The following is a 14,889-nucleotide window of genomic DNA, read 5'->3' as shown; positions in this document are numbered from 1 at the left end:
ACAATGACCGGCGCTTACTATATATTGTATAGTGAATGGTACTTTACTATGGTGAGTCCATCGTAACGTGACTTGATCACACAGAAAATCAATCGTAAAGTTGTATTTTTAGCTATTTACGTGAAACTTCGCAGCCGCTTAATCGGGCCAAAATGCACTAGTCCCGATGTGTCCCAAACAACCGGAATCGATTGTATATGAGATATCTAAAAGCAACACTGCAGTTTAGTGTTGCATTAAGATTATTACTATATTTAATACAACTACTGTATAATATAGTTTATTAAGCTTTTGCCTAAACTACTACACATTAAGGTGACGTTTCAGGCATCTTACTGTATCATTTAATTTTCATCAGACCTTGCTGCTGACAGACTCCTCTTCATCAGCTCCCAGAAACCTGATGTGCATGATGCTCATGCACATCAGGTTTCTGATGATGGGCATTAGTAAGACCTTAATGTATAGTAATTCCTTTTTTGAAATTTCATTGTAATGAAATTTCAAAAAAGAAATGTCTGTTGTAGTTGTCATAACTTCTGCTTCACCAGAAAATTGTCATCCTTTAACGAATTCCTTAGTTTTGACAAAACAAAAAATTATATCAGGAGAATAAAGATGTTATGGTATATTAGAAAAACCTCCGTTAGGAGATGGCACACAGAGAAGAAGACTCTCCATATTGTGGTGTCACTCAGAGATGAGATGCTGAATTTCAATTCAGCATCTCTCATGTCTGAGTGACACCACATCTCCAATATCCTTACAATGTCTGCATTTGATGACTTAATCAGCACTTCAAATTCATTTACTCTGCTCCCAGTATTAGTGTACATGCAAGTATACCTGCACCTGTTCTTACCCTTAGTCTAACACAGCCCATGTATTTACTTATTCCATCACACCTCACTGCAGAGCTTGAAATTTCCAATACCTTGCTTTCCAGGCTTGCTGTATGTTTCAACAGAAGATGTGCAAAAATCACTTTCGCCTCTACCCGTGGCTTTAGTTAATCTGTTTAGTCTGCGTATCCCCCACCCCCCAAGTTATCAGTTTTCCGACCTACCTAACACTGCTCGACAGCATCAGCTAGTATTCTTGCACCCCCTTCTATTTTAATGTATCCTATCCCTGTAAAAAAAGTCTCTCCTGTTAACAAGAACAAACCATGCCGAGAAAAATTCTACCCCAGTGTCTTTCATAGTCTCTCCAGGGCCAAATCGATTGACAAGGCTCTGAACATGTACTTTCTGCTATTATGTCTGGGCAAAATTGCAGACACTTTCAAAATTTAATCCTAACTTGTGACTTTTTCCCAATGTTGCTCTGTACTTGTTAAGTATGTCCTCAGATCTCCTACTCTTAATATCCTTAATGCCAACATGTATGATATCACCTTTCTTTCCCTTACAAGATGTCTACTCTACAATGTCATCTACTTTTGCCCCTGTCAGACATATTCTTGTCTTATTCCACCTATCCTAATTGCACAACGTATTTCTAGCTTGCCTAACAGAAGATAGTATTATATCAAAAAAGAATTTTATGATTTTTTTACAATTTACACGCAATTTTTAAAAATTCTGATTTGAAGTTTGAAATAAGTTCACTAACATTGGGCACACAAGATAAAATAAGAACAAATTAATATTTAAATGCATTATGTACAGTTTTCATTTTTACAAATTTTCAAAAAACTCGCCCCTCAGAGTATACAGAGGGCTTATAAACTCACTTGTGAAAGGTTAAATAATGTCTAAGGAAAGAGCTATCACTCTGATGAAATTACAGCCATGAAGAGAGATGGGTGGCCTCTTCAGCAAAAGAATTTTACTTGAACGACATAAAAAACTTACATATGGGTAAGTTTTTTGCCCATTGTAAAGTTTTTTAAAACTTTACAATGGGAAAAATACAAGGAATTAGGTGGAACCTATGTAGAACTATCAAATTAAGGAAGTCTTTATCTAAAAGTTTTTTTTTTTTTTTTTGATTTATCTCTATTCCTTCAAAAGTTATATTATGAGGCAACACTTTTCATTCCACCCTCATAATTCCTTGAATCTCTTTAAAAGTATAATCAATGAAAAGCAAAGAGGGCACTGCAAACAAATATCAACACGGAACAACTGAACTGGTGACAAGGAAGGACACAGTAATGAGTGAATAAGGAGTAGCAGCATATCCAGAATGGTATGCCACTAGCAAGGCTTTTGTGGATTTATTGGATGATTGTTTTCTACATCAGCATGTTCGGGAGGCAACTAGGGGGGAGGAATACTCTTGATTTGATTATCAGCAGTGATTCTTCATGCATTAAGAATCTGCAGATAAATGAACCACTAGGTGGCAGTGATCACAGTGTGCTGAAGTGGGATTTACTCAAAGAGGTAACTACCATTAGGGGTAAAGGGAAGGGTTATTGCTTTCGTAGTGACTATGATGGACTGAGACAGTATTTAAATTCTATACAGTGGGACCAACTGATGATATTACCAACAGCAAATGCACAATGGGAAGCATTCAAAGAACTTATCTTGAAAGCTACTAGGCTTTACATACCAACTAAGAAATATTGTTCAAGGTTTCGGCCTAAATGGACTTCAGATGAACTGATGAGGCATATGGCAGAGAAGAAACATGCATGGGATACATACAAATTAACACATGACACAGAAGCCTCTGATAGATACAAGTTGATCTGTAACCAAGTTACAAAGGAGGTTAGGCAGGCGAAGGCAGATTACGAGAAATCTTTGGCAAGGGATGCAAAGAAAAACAGCAAAGAGTTCTTTACTTATGTAAACTCTAGAAGGAAGGGGATGAATCAGATTGGTCCACTAGATATCGATGGGTCAACTGTTGATGATCCTGCTCAGGTAGCTAACAAACTAAATGAATATTTTGCATCGACATTCACACATGAGGAGTTATTTAGCGAGGGGAAAGCCAGAGGTGTATTCAACTCTAGCAGTAAGCTACAGAATCTTGTAATAACTGAGAGTAAAGTGGAGGAGAAATTGTTGAAGATAAACACAAGAAAGGCACCCGGGGTGGATGGGATCTATCCAGTTATATTAAAGGAGGCAGCAAAGGAAGTAAGCAAACCCTTAGCCATAATTATGAGATCTTCCTTGGACTCAGGGGAGGTACCCGCAGACTGGAGATGTGCAAATGTCACCCCAATTCACAAAGGAAGATCAAAGGCTGACACAAGTAATTATAGACCTGTGAGTTTAACTTCTGTTCCAGGAAAATTAATGGAGGCACTAGTTAAAGAAGCACTGCAGGATCATTTAGACAAGACTTCAGCTATAGCTCGGACACAGCATGGTTCTGTTAAGGGGAAGTCATGCCTGACCAATTTGACTGGATACTATGATGCAGTCACAAAGGAACTGGATGCAGGGAATAACTTTGATATTATATATTTGGATCTTAGAAAGACTTTTGATACTGTTGCACATGGAAGACTGCTGCACAAATTGGAGCAGTGTGGCATTGGAGGCAAATTGCTGCTGTGGATAAAGGGGTGGCTGAGGGGGAGAAGACAGAGAGTGGTAATCAATGGACACTGCTCGTCGTGGACTAATGTTATTAGTGGAGTCCCTCAGGGCTCAGTGTTGGGTCCATTATTGTTTTCTGTATTCATAAATGATACTGATGAGGGTATATCAAGCTTAATGTCGAAGTTTGCAGACGATACAAAAGTAGGCAGGGTTGTCAAGGACACTACTGACACAATGCTGCTGCAACAGGATCTGGAAAGGTTGAGCAGATGGGCTGAGAGGTGGCAAATGAAGTTTGACAAATGTAAAACTTCTGACAGTGGTAGAGAATGAAAGGGACCTGGGGGTGGTTGTGCAGGCAGATATGAAGTTCTCTGAGCAGTGCAGATGGGCTGCAAGAATAGCTCATGGTGTATTGTCAATGATATATAGGAATTTTTCTAGCAGGGATAAGGAGGTGATTATTCCCTTGTATAAGGCAATGGTCAGGCCACATCTAGAGTACTGTATACAGGTCTGGAGGCCTCATTTCAAGAAGGATGTAGAGCTGCTGGAATGAGTACAGAGAAGGGCAACAAGATTAGTGAATGGAACAAAGGGGTGCTCTTACGAAGAAAGGCTTAAGTTTTGCAAATTACAGTGTCTGGAGACTAGGCACCAGTGAGGTGATCTGATAGAGGTGTATAAGGCCTTGAATGGTTTGAGCATGCTCAATGCTGATGGGATTCTTCCTCTTGCTCAGAATAATCACCTGAGAGGGCATAAATTCAAATTGAGGAAGGACAGATGTCGGATAGACGTGCGGAAATTTGCCTTTGGCCAGCGGGTGGTTGGTTGGTGGAACCGACTTCCATCACTTGTTGTTGAAGTTGATAGCCTAAACAAATTTAAGGCTCAACTAGACAGGTATTTCGAACGAACGGAGGGGTGAAATGGGAGTGGTTTTTTTTTTTTTTTTTTTTTTTGGCTGATGCTGCACAAGCTTGCTTTCTTGCATCAAATGCCTCTACTAATGCTAATGCTTGCTAAGTGACCAGATTAGAAGAGGAATTCATGGCACATTTAGCGGAGACAAAGAAACAAGTATAATAATCTTGTTGCCCTTCTCTGATATTTAAAGACAGGTAAACTAATGATATGGCTGTATGTTATGATGTAATATTAAGGAATGTTATCAGCTGATAAGTGTCTGAAAATTTGCCTACGCAAAACAGGTAATTCATGATAATGGCCTTGGGTTTATCAATTTTCGGCTGAAGAAATTAGGAAGGAAGATTATGGAGTGAACTTAAATAAGCCTGCAAAAAAAATTTTTTTGACTCTATTAAATCTCATTTAGGTGTTTAGGAAACTTTTCTTTTTACGGTAAAACCAAACTTAGCCAAATATTATAGAAACACAGTACTTTAATACCACAGATGCACAGAACACTGAAAAAACTTGTCAACATTGAACTTAACTATGTTGTAATTTTATTTGTAAAATAATAAGAGGAGTTGACCTCAATATAGTACGTAGAACACTTCCGTATGTAATTTTCCGTTGTAATTTTATAGAAAGATATAAAGGAAAATTATTCCAAAGAATGGATGTAAGGGAAGAAGTGAGGCAGAAGACAAAAACCTACATAATAATTTCTATAATACTGAAATCCACTACTACAATTATTCATCACTAAGAAATTTAATGAGTTTGGAAGGCTCGTGAATGGATAATAGCTGGTTATTACATGTATTTTAACAAGTTCTGAAAAATATGAGCTATTTATTCACAATGATCAACATCCTCGATAATGAGGATATTGGAAGAATATTTTGATGATCCCATTATATCTAACAATTTGTAGACATCAAGATCTCTGGACTTCATTGTCGGACTTTATCTCTTCAGGACTGTTTAAAAATGAAACATTAAGCATCTTTCAAATATAGTGGAAAATGACTGTCATTTTTATGAGTTATATATTTGCTGTTCTATCTTGTATACATAGAAATCACATTAACTGTTATTACACATGGCATTATGTGTGCATGTCTATACAAGTGAAAGAGAACAATTAGGTTCATTAAGTACTGTTATCATGGAGCAACAATAATGTAATAAATAGAGCACAACAAATAAAAACCATAGTTCTTGATAGGTTGTAATGACTTTTCATTCACTCTTGTGCAAGAAGTAAATTGTAGTTCATACTATTATATAAGTATGGAAACAGCAGCAATTTATTTTGAAATACTGATGAAAATCAAGACTATTAGTGAAAATATTTACCTGGCAGTCTGTATGCTTCATAACTTCATCCATTAACACAGACATATTAATATTATAGGAATTGCTGTCTTTCTTACTACTGGTATCTTCAGAATAATTCTTATTCCAAGTTTGGTTGGAGTCATTTTGTGAAGTATTATTACAGGCCCCATTAATCAACTATTAAAAATTTAAGAACTTTTATTAGCATGTTAACATACAGGGGGAAAAAAGAGCTACAATACTATAATTTAAACCAATTATTCAGTTTTATCTATATTAAATTAATCTGAATATAGATGATAAAAAAATAAAAGTAGCAGGTACACCCGAAGCGTAAAGTATTGTCAAATCAACAACAAATAATTCACACGGTCTCTACAACAGCCTCCATACATTACATTATTCTTAACAAAAGAAAAAATTATATTCATTAAAAATTCCTATTACTTTTACAGACAACAGCTGAACTGCTCTGTAATGTAATCTAATCTTAATGTAATCTTGCTAATCTTAGCAAGTGATAAAATATGCAATTTTTATCACTATCCTTTAAAAGAAAATAAATTTTTCAGAAAAAAAATTTGATTAAAAGTATACATACCAAAAAAGATGAAAGCATCGAAGTAAATATTAATTTAAATGAAAAGGCAGGAATGTAATATTTAAATTCATCCAATAAACAAATTCTGTGTATTTCTGCTTTAATTTTACTTAAAATAGCGGACATTTATTTCATTTAAAGTAATACTTTAATATTAAGGTAAAAAAATTGTTAAATTTATAAAATAATTATATTAAAGCTACCCAATCTTAGCTACACCAAGTGGAAGTTCATTCAAATAATCAATCACTCTCTGGCTAAATGCAAATTTCCATACATCTATTCTGCAACTAGACTTTTTCAATTTAAATTTATGTGCCTTAGTGTGGATCATCTGAGAAAGAGTAAAGATATTAGCATTAGAAGAGGCATACGATACAAGAAGGCAAGCTTATGCAGCATAAGCATAAAAAAAAAAAAAAACACTCCCATTTCACCCCTCCATTCATTACAAATGCCCGTCCACCTCAGCCTTAAATTTATTTAGGTTATTAACAACAAAAGATGGAAGTCTCTTCCACCAATCAACCACCCGCTGGCTTTAGGCAAATTTCCACACATCTATTCTACAACTATCTTTCCTCAATTTGGATCTGTGCCCCCTCAGGTTCTTAATCTGAGCAAGAGGAAGATTCCCATCAGCATTCAGCTTGCTCAACCCATTCAAGGCCTTATATACATCAATAAGATCACCCTTGCAGGTGCCTACTCTCCAGGCACTGCATTTTGCAGAACTTAAGCCTTTCTTGATAAGAGCACCCCTTGTTCCCCTTCTTTGTACTCATTCTAGCAACTCTACATCCTTCCTAAAATGAGGCCTCCAGACCTGTACACAGTACTCTAGGTGTGACCTGACCACTGCCTTATACAATGGGATAATCATCTCCCTGTCACTGCTAGCAAAATTCCTATATATCTCTGACAAGACTCCAAGACCTGCCCTGGCAGCCTGTCTTCACTGTTCAGCAAAATTCATATTTGACTGTACAATTACCCCAGGTCTTTTTCACTTTCCACTTCCCTGAGTTAGTACATTTTTCTGGGGTTATTGCTACCCATATACAGTACTTTGTATTTGTCAATGTTAAACTTCAGTTGCCACTTCTCAGCCCATTTGCCCAACGTGTCTAGATCCAGTTGGAGTAGAATACTGTCTTTACTGTCGTTAACAACTCTGCCAACCTTTGTATCATCCACAAACTTGGACATTAATCCTGATATACCTCCATCAATATCATTGATGAATACACAAAACAGCAATAGGCCAGCACCGAACCCTGGGGAACTCCACTAATAACATTTGTCCATGAAGAGCAGTGTCCATTGATTACCACTCTGTTGTCTCCCACTCAACCATCCCTTTATTCATTCTAGCAACTTACCCTTAATGCCATACCTCTCCAATTTGTACAGCAGTCTTACATGTGCAACAGTATCAAAAGCTTTCCTGAAATCCAAGTATATGATAACAAAATTATTTTTGACATTCAGTTCCTTTGTGACCACATCATAGTATCCAATCAAACTGATCGGACAACACCTCCCTTTAACAAACCCATGCTATGTCTTAACTATTACTGCAGTCTCGTCTAGATGATCCTGTAATGTTTCTTTAACCAATGACTCCATTATTTTCCTTGGAACACAAGTTAAACTAACAGGTCTATAGTTACTTGTGTCACCTTTTGAACCACCTTTGTGAATTGGTGATACATTTGCACACCTCCAGTTCATGGGGACCTCTCCTGAATCCAAGGAAGCTCTCATAATTATGGCTAAGGGTTTGCTTACTTCCTTTGCTGCCTCCTTTAATATAACTTGATATATCCCATCCACCCTAGGTGCCTTCCTTATGTTCAACAATTTCTCCTCCACTTTGTTCTCAGTGATTACAAAATCACTTAGCTCCCTGTTAGAGTTTGATAAACTTCTGGCATTCCCCTCATTGAACAACTCCTCATTTGTGAATGTAGATGCAAAATACTCATTCAGTTTATCAGCTACCTGAGCATGATCATCAATAGTCAACCCATCTATGTTAAGTGGTCCAATCTGATTCATACCTTTCCTTCTAGAGTTTACATAAGTTTTTTTTTTTTTTTTTTTTTGTTAGTTGTTGGCGCATCAACTTCTGTGGCCATAATACACCTCCCAAAGTTTTTGCATTTTACTGTGATCCAAGCCCTAGACGGGATTCGAACCTGCGACCTTTGGGTTGCCAGGCAGACACTTTATCCACCTGGCTAGCCCAGTCGGCGTTTACATAAGTAAAGAACTCTTTGCTGTTTTTCTTTGAATCCTTTGCCAAAGATTTCTCATAATCTGCCTTCGCCTGGCTTACCTCTTTTGTGACTTGATTACAGACAAGCTTATATCTGCCATAGGCCTCTGTGTCACCTGATAATTTATATGCATCCCATACATTTTTCTTCTCTGCCATGAGCCAGATTAATTCATCTGACAGGCCTAAACCTTGCACAGTATTTCTTAGTTGGAATGAAAAGTCTAGTAGCCTCCAAGATTAAGTCCCTGAAGGCTCACCATTTAGAATTCAATGTTGACAACATCATCAGTTGATCCCACTGTATAGAATTTAAAAACAGTCTGAGACCCCTGTAGTCAGTCACCTTTACGAAAGCCAAAGCCCTTCCCTTTAGCCTTGATGTAGTTACATCTTTAAGTAATTCCCATATCAGTACATTGTGCTCACTGTCACCCAGTGGTTCCTTTATCTGCAAATTCTTAATGGATGAATAATCACTACTGATAATCAGAATAAGTGTTACTCCCTCTTATGATTAAGATTAAGTGTGTTATTGCCTCTCAAACATGCTGCTGTAGAAAACAGTCATCCAATAAATCCAAATAAGTCTTGCTAGTGTGCAAGTGACCAAACCACAAGTTCCAGTTAATCTGGAAAGATAAAATCCCCCATTATAAGAAATTCTGATTTACTGGCCCACTATTTCTCTGCACAATTGCTCATTATACTCATCAGATTCATTAGGCCTATAACACACAGCTACTCTCATTTTTCCTTTCCCAGTGCTTACGTCACACCAACCAGACTCAACATTGCATTGTCCACCATTGTCCAACATCAATTGGATGCACTTCCTTAGATTTTATGTGTTTCTTAACTAACAGCATTACCCCTCCTCCCTTCCTGTCCTATCTATTCTTTCTGTACACATTGTACTCCCCAAATTCCAATTCTGCAATGCTTATATCTGTGTGACATCACATCTGATATCCCAACAATATCTGTGTTTGATGCCTTTGACTACAGCTCATCAAATTTATTAACTATCATCAGCAATTAGTTTACTTAACCATTTTAAAACCTTACATACTTTAATCAGATTACCATGCAGTTTTCTAGTTTCCAGAGTAAAATTTACAGACCCCCCCCCCCCCAGTTATTCTTGGTAAGAATATAATTTTGTATGTCCCCCAATAAATCTTACCGTTCTTCTTTCTAAACTTTGACAGATCTATATCCAACGCAGTTTTTCAGATGTGGTCTACCATTGCCTTATAAAATGGAATAATCACCTCTTTTATCTCTGCTGGAAAAGGTTCCTGCATATCACTAACAGAACCCTATGATCTTTTATAGCAGACTGTACAATTATCCTTAGATCTTTTTCACATTCCATTTGGTAGAAATTGATACTATACACATAGAATGTTATTCTGGGATTACTGTTACCTAAATGCAGCAGCTTGCATTTATCAGTGTTAAACCTCAATCTACTTTTCAGTCCATCTGCTTAGTTTATCTAGATTTTGAAGTAGCACATCCTGATTACTGACATTAACCACTCTGCACAACTTTGTATCGGTGGAAAACCTAACCAAACTTGAAATACCTACATTAACATGATTAATACATATTAAAAACAGTACCAGGCACAATGCCAACTCCTACTGGCACCCCACTCATCATATTAGTCCAAGAAGAGCAGTGGAATTTATAACCAATCATTATCTTTGTATTAGCACTAGTAGTGGCAAATGATGCAAGAAAGCGAGCTTATACTGCATCAGCCAAAAAAAATCCATTTCACCTATCCATTCCTCACAATAGTTATCTAGGTCTTCCTTAAATTTATTGAAACTATTCACTTCCATAAAACAAACAGAAGCTTGTTCCAGCATTATCACCCACCAACTGGTTGAAGGCAAACTTTCACACGTCTTACCTGCAACCATCCTTCAAACTGCATTTATGGCCCCTCATGCATGTAGTCTTTGCAAGAGGAAGAATAATTTGAATGATTTGCAGGTGCCTAGTCTCCAGGTGAGCAATTTGCAAAATTGAAGCCCTTCTTGATAAGAGAACCCCTTTGTTCACCTCATGAATCTTGTTGTATGATTCTATATCCATCTTAAAATAAAGCCTACAGACCAATATACAGTACTCAAGAGGTGGTTTTACCATTGCCTTATACATAATGTGTAAACAATTCCTCATCTCTGCTAGCAAAGTTCCTGTACATCATAGACAAAACCCCATGAGCTGTCCTGGCAGCCTGTCTGCATTGCTCAGAAAACTTTATTTCAGATTGAACAATTATTCACAGGTCCCTTTCACTTTCCAGTACCCTGAGTGTAGTATCACAGAGCTGATAAGTTACTCTGATATTACTGCTAGCCATATGCAGTACCTTGCATTTATCAATGTCCATTTTTCAGCTTGAATAATTCTTCAATTGCTATTTCATAGCCCAGCCAGCTAACTTTTCTAGATCTTGTTGCAGCAGCATACCTTCATTACTGCCATTAATAACCCTGCCAACCTTTGCATCATCTGCAAATTTAGACATTAAGCCTTTCATCAATGTCATTAATAAATAAAGAAAGCAACAATGAGCCAAGCACCAAACTTTGTGGGATTCCATTAATAACATTAGTCCACAAAGGGCAGTGTCCATAACCACACTGTTTTCTCCAATTCAACTTTCCCTTTATGAATAACAGTAACTTGCCCTTAATGCCACAATATACTGCTGGAAGCAACTGATGATGTTACCAACAGCAAATTCTAAATGGGAAGCATTCAAGAAAGTAATCTTGGAAGCTACTAGGCTTTTCATACCAACTAACAAATACTATTCAAGATTTAGGCCTAATTGGATATATCAGATAACATAGTAGCCCATGGTAGATATAAATTAGTTTGTAATCATTCACAAAGGAGGTTATGCAGGCGAAGGCAGATTAACAAGAAATCTTTGGCAAAGGATGCAAAGACTACTTATGTACACTCTAGAAGGAAGGGGATGAATCAGACTGGCCCAGTTGATATCAATGGTTCCGACTGTTGAAGATCCTACTCAGGCAGTCAACAAACTGAATGACTATTCTGCATCTTCATTTATACATGAGGAATTCTGTAGAGAAGTGGAAGCCACCAGTTTCTCTAACTCTAAAATGGAACTAACTAACTTTGTAATAACTGAGAGGAAAGTGGAGGAGAAATTGTGGAAGTTAAATATAAAGGAACATGGGGTAGATGGAATCTATCCAGTTATATTAAGGGAGGCAGCAAAGGAAGTAAGCAAACCCTTAGCCGTAATCATGAGAGCATCCTTGGATTCAGAGAAGGTCCCCATGGACTGGAAAAGGGAAAATGTATCCCCAATTCACAAAGGAGGATCACAGGTTGACAGGAGTAATTACAGAGTCACTGGTTAAAGAAGAAAAACATGATCATCTAGACAAGACTGCTGCAGCTATAGCTCAGACACAGCATGGCTTTAAGTGGAAATCTTGCCTGTCTAATTTGATTGGATACTACGATATGGTCACAAAGGAGCTGGATACAAAAAATAAATTTGATATATATTTGGATTCAGGAAAGATTCTGATACTGTTGCACAAACTAGAACAGTATGATATTGAGAGAAAGTTGCAGTTATGGATAAAAAGATGGTAAAACAGGAGAAGACAGAAAGTGGTAATCAATGGACAGTGCCCTTCGTGGACTAATGTTATTAGTGGAATCCCCAGTGTTTGGTGTTGGGATCATATTGTTAAATATTGTTTTCAATATTTATTAATGATATTGATGAAAGTATAACAGGCTTAATGTCCAAGTTTGTAAATGATACAAAGGTTGGCAGTGTTGTTAATGACAGTAACGATGGTAAGCGGCTGCAACAGGATCCAGAAAAGGGCAGATGGCCTGAAAGGCGGCAACTGAAGTTTAACATTGACAAATGCAAAGTACTGCATATGGGTAGCAGTAACCCCAGAGTAATGTACCAACTGTGCGGTACTACAATCAAGGTAGTGGCGAATGAAAAAAATTTGGAGGTAATTGTGCAATCAGATATGAAGTTTTCAGAGCAGTGCAGACAGGTTGCCACATCAACTCATGGTGTCATGTCAATGATATACAGGAACTTGGCTAGCAAGGATAAGTAGGTGATTATTCCTTTGTATAAGGCAATGGTCAGGTCACACCTTGAATACTGGATACAGGTTTGGAGACCTCACTTTAGGAAGAATGTAGAACTCTTTGCTGTTTTTCTTTGCATCCTTTGCCAAAGATGGGTGTGCTAGAACAGGTACAGAGAAGAATAATGAGATTGGTGATGGGAACAAAGGCTGCTCTTGCCAAGAAAGGCCTAAGTTCTGCAAATGCAGAATCTGAAGTCTAAATGCCTGCGAGGTGATCTAATTGAGGTGTATAAGGCCTTGAATGGTTTGAGCAATCTCAATGCTGATGGGATTCTTTCTCTTTGCTCAATTATGCCCGAGGGGGACATAAATTCAAATTGAGGAAAGCCAGTTGTAGAATAAATGTGCTGAAATTTGACTTTAGCCAGCAAATGGTTGATTGCTTAAACAAATTTCCATGTCATTGTGGAAATATAGATTAAATAAATTCAAGGAAGAACCGGACAAACTTTTGAAGCAGATGGAGAGGTGAATGGGAAGTAGTTTTTTTTTTTTATTTTTTTTTGTTGATGCTGTATAAGCTTACTTTCTTGTATCATATTACTATTAGCCATATGGTACAAGGAAGCCCAAGGCTTATGCTGCATCAGCCAAAATATTTCTGAGTTACCCTGAGAGTGAGAGAGAGAGAGTCAGAGTAGAAGAGAATCACCAAAAAAGAGAAGAGAAGAATGATGATATCCAGCTCAGCTTGGGTGTGCCAAGCCCATACTCACCAGATGTGAGCCCCTGGGGTTATGCCAATGTTAACTCTAATGCTCAAACTTGTAGAGCAGTCTTATGTGCAATAGTATCAAAAGCTTTCCTGAAATCCAAGTATGATATCAAAATTATTTTTTGCATCCAGTTCCTTCGTTACTGCATTACACTATCCAAGGAAATTGGTCAGACAACTATCCATGCTGTGAAACCAAGAACCCCAACCTTTAATGAACTCATGCTGTTTCTGAACTATAACTGCAGTCTTGTCTAGATGATCATGTATAGCTTCTTTAACCACTGACTCCATTAATTTCCCCGGAACAAATGTCAAACCAACAGGTCTGTAATTACTCACGTCACCCTTTGATCCACCTTTGTGAAGTGGGGATACATTTGCACATCTCCAGTCCGCAGGGACCTCCCCCCAAATTCAAAATGCTCTCATAATTAAGACTAAGGGTTTGTTTACTTCCATTGCTGTCTCCCTTGATATAACTGGATAGATCCCATCCACCCTTGGTGACTGTGTTTCATTTTAGCAATTATTCTTCCACTTTCCTCTCTGTTATTATAGAATCATAGCTCCCTACTGGAGTTTGTTAAACTTCTGGCATGCACTTTCCTAAAGAATTCCTCATGTGTGAACGTTTATGCAAAATACCTATTTAGTTTTTCAGCAAAATGAGCACGATCATCAACAGTTAAACCATCAATATCAAGCGGACCAATATGATTCATCCCCTCCTTATAGTGGCTATATAAGTAAAGAAGTCTTTGCTGTTTTTCATTGCGTCCTTTGCCAAACGTTTCTCATAATCTGCCTGGGCTTGCCTAATCTCCTTTGTGTCTTCTACACTAAACCAAACCTTTATCCCTTTATCTATAATAATAATATGTCTCTAATACCACATTGCTTTAATTTATACAATAGTATATGCCAAAATTGCTGTCTGCATCCAGTTCTTTTGTGATGACTTGATAGTAGCTGATCAGATAGGTCAGGCATGATCTCTTTCAAGTCACCAGGCCCCACCTTCAGTACTGCATACAGGTCTGGAGGTCTCATTTTAGGAAGAACATAAGAGCTGCTGGCATGGGTACAGAAGGACAACAAGATTGGTGAGGGGAACAAAGGGGTGCACTTACCAAGAAAGGCTTAAGTTCTGCAAATTGCAGCATCTGGAGACTAGACACCCACGAGGTCATCTGATTGAGGTGTTTAAGGCTTTAAATTGGTTCAGCAAGCTCAATGCTGATGGGATTCTTCCTCTTGCTCAGATTAAAAACCTGAGGGGACATAAATTCAAGTTGAGGAAAGACAGTTGTAGAATAGATGTATGGAAATTTTCCTTTAGC

At 37.6% G+C, this 14,889-nt stretch overlaps 1 protein-coding gene across 4 annotated transcripts in view; it reads right to left on the bottom strand.

Moving 5' to 3' along the window:
• LOC150079240 (OTU domain-containing protein 3-like) overlaps positions 1–14,889 on the bottom strand; it is a 154,332-nt gene that overhangs the window by 78,350 nt on the left and 61,093 nt on the right. For all 4 annotated transcript variants that reach the window (XM_090382743.1, XM_090382742.1, XM_090382744.1 and 1 more), the window contains one exon: positions 5,781–5,939. In XM_090382743.1, the coding sequence (XP_090238869.1) occupies positions 5,781–5,939 (159 nt within the window). The remainder of the gene's footprint in view (positions 1–5,780; positions 5,940–14,889) is intronic.

This window comes from Mastigoproctus giganteus, chromosome 10 (genome assembly GCF_048544385.1).
Source record: "Mastigoproctus giganteus isolate SK-2022 chromosome 10, ASM4854438v1, whole genome shotgun sequence".
In the NCBI taxonomy this organism is placed as follows: domain Eukaryota; kingdom Metazoa; phylum Arthropoda; class Arachnida; order Uropygi; family Thelyphonidae; genus Mastigoproctus; species Mastigoproctus giganteus.
This window is presented reverse-complemented; position numbering and strand designations above follow the sequence as displayed.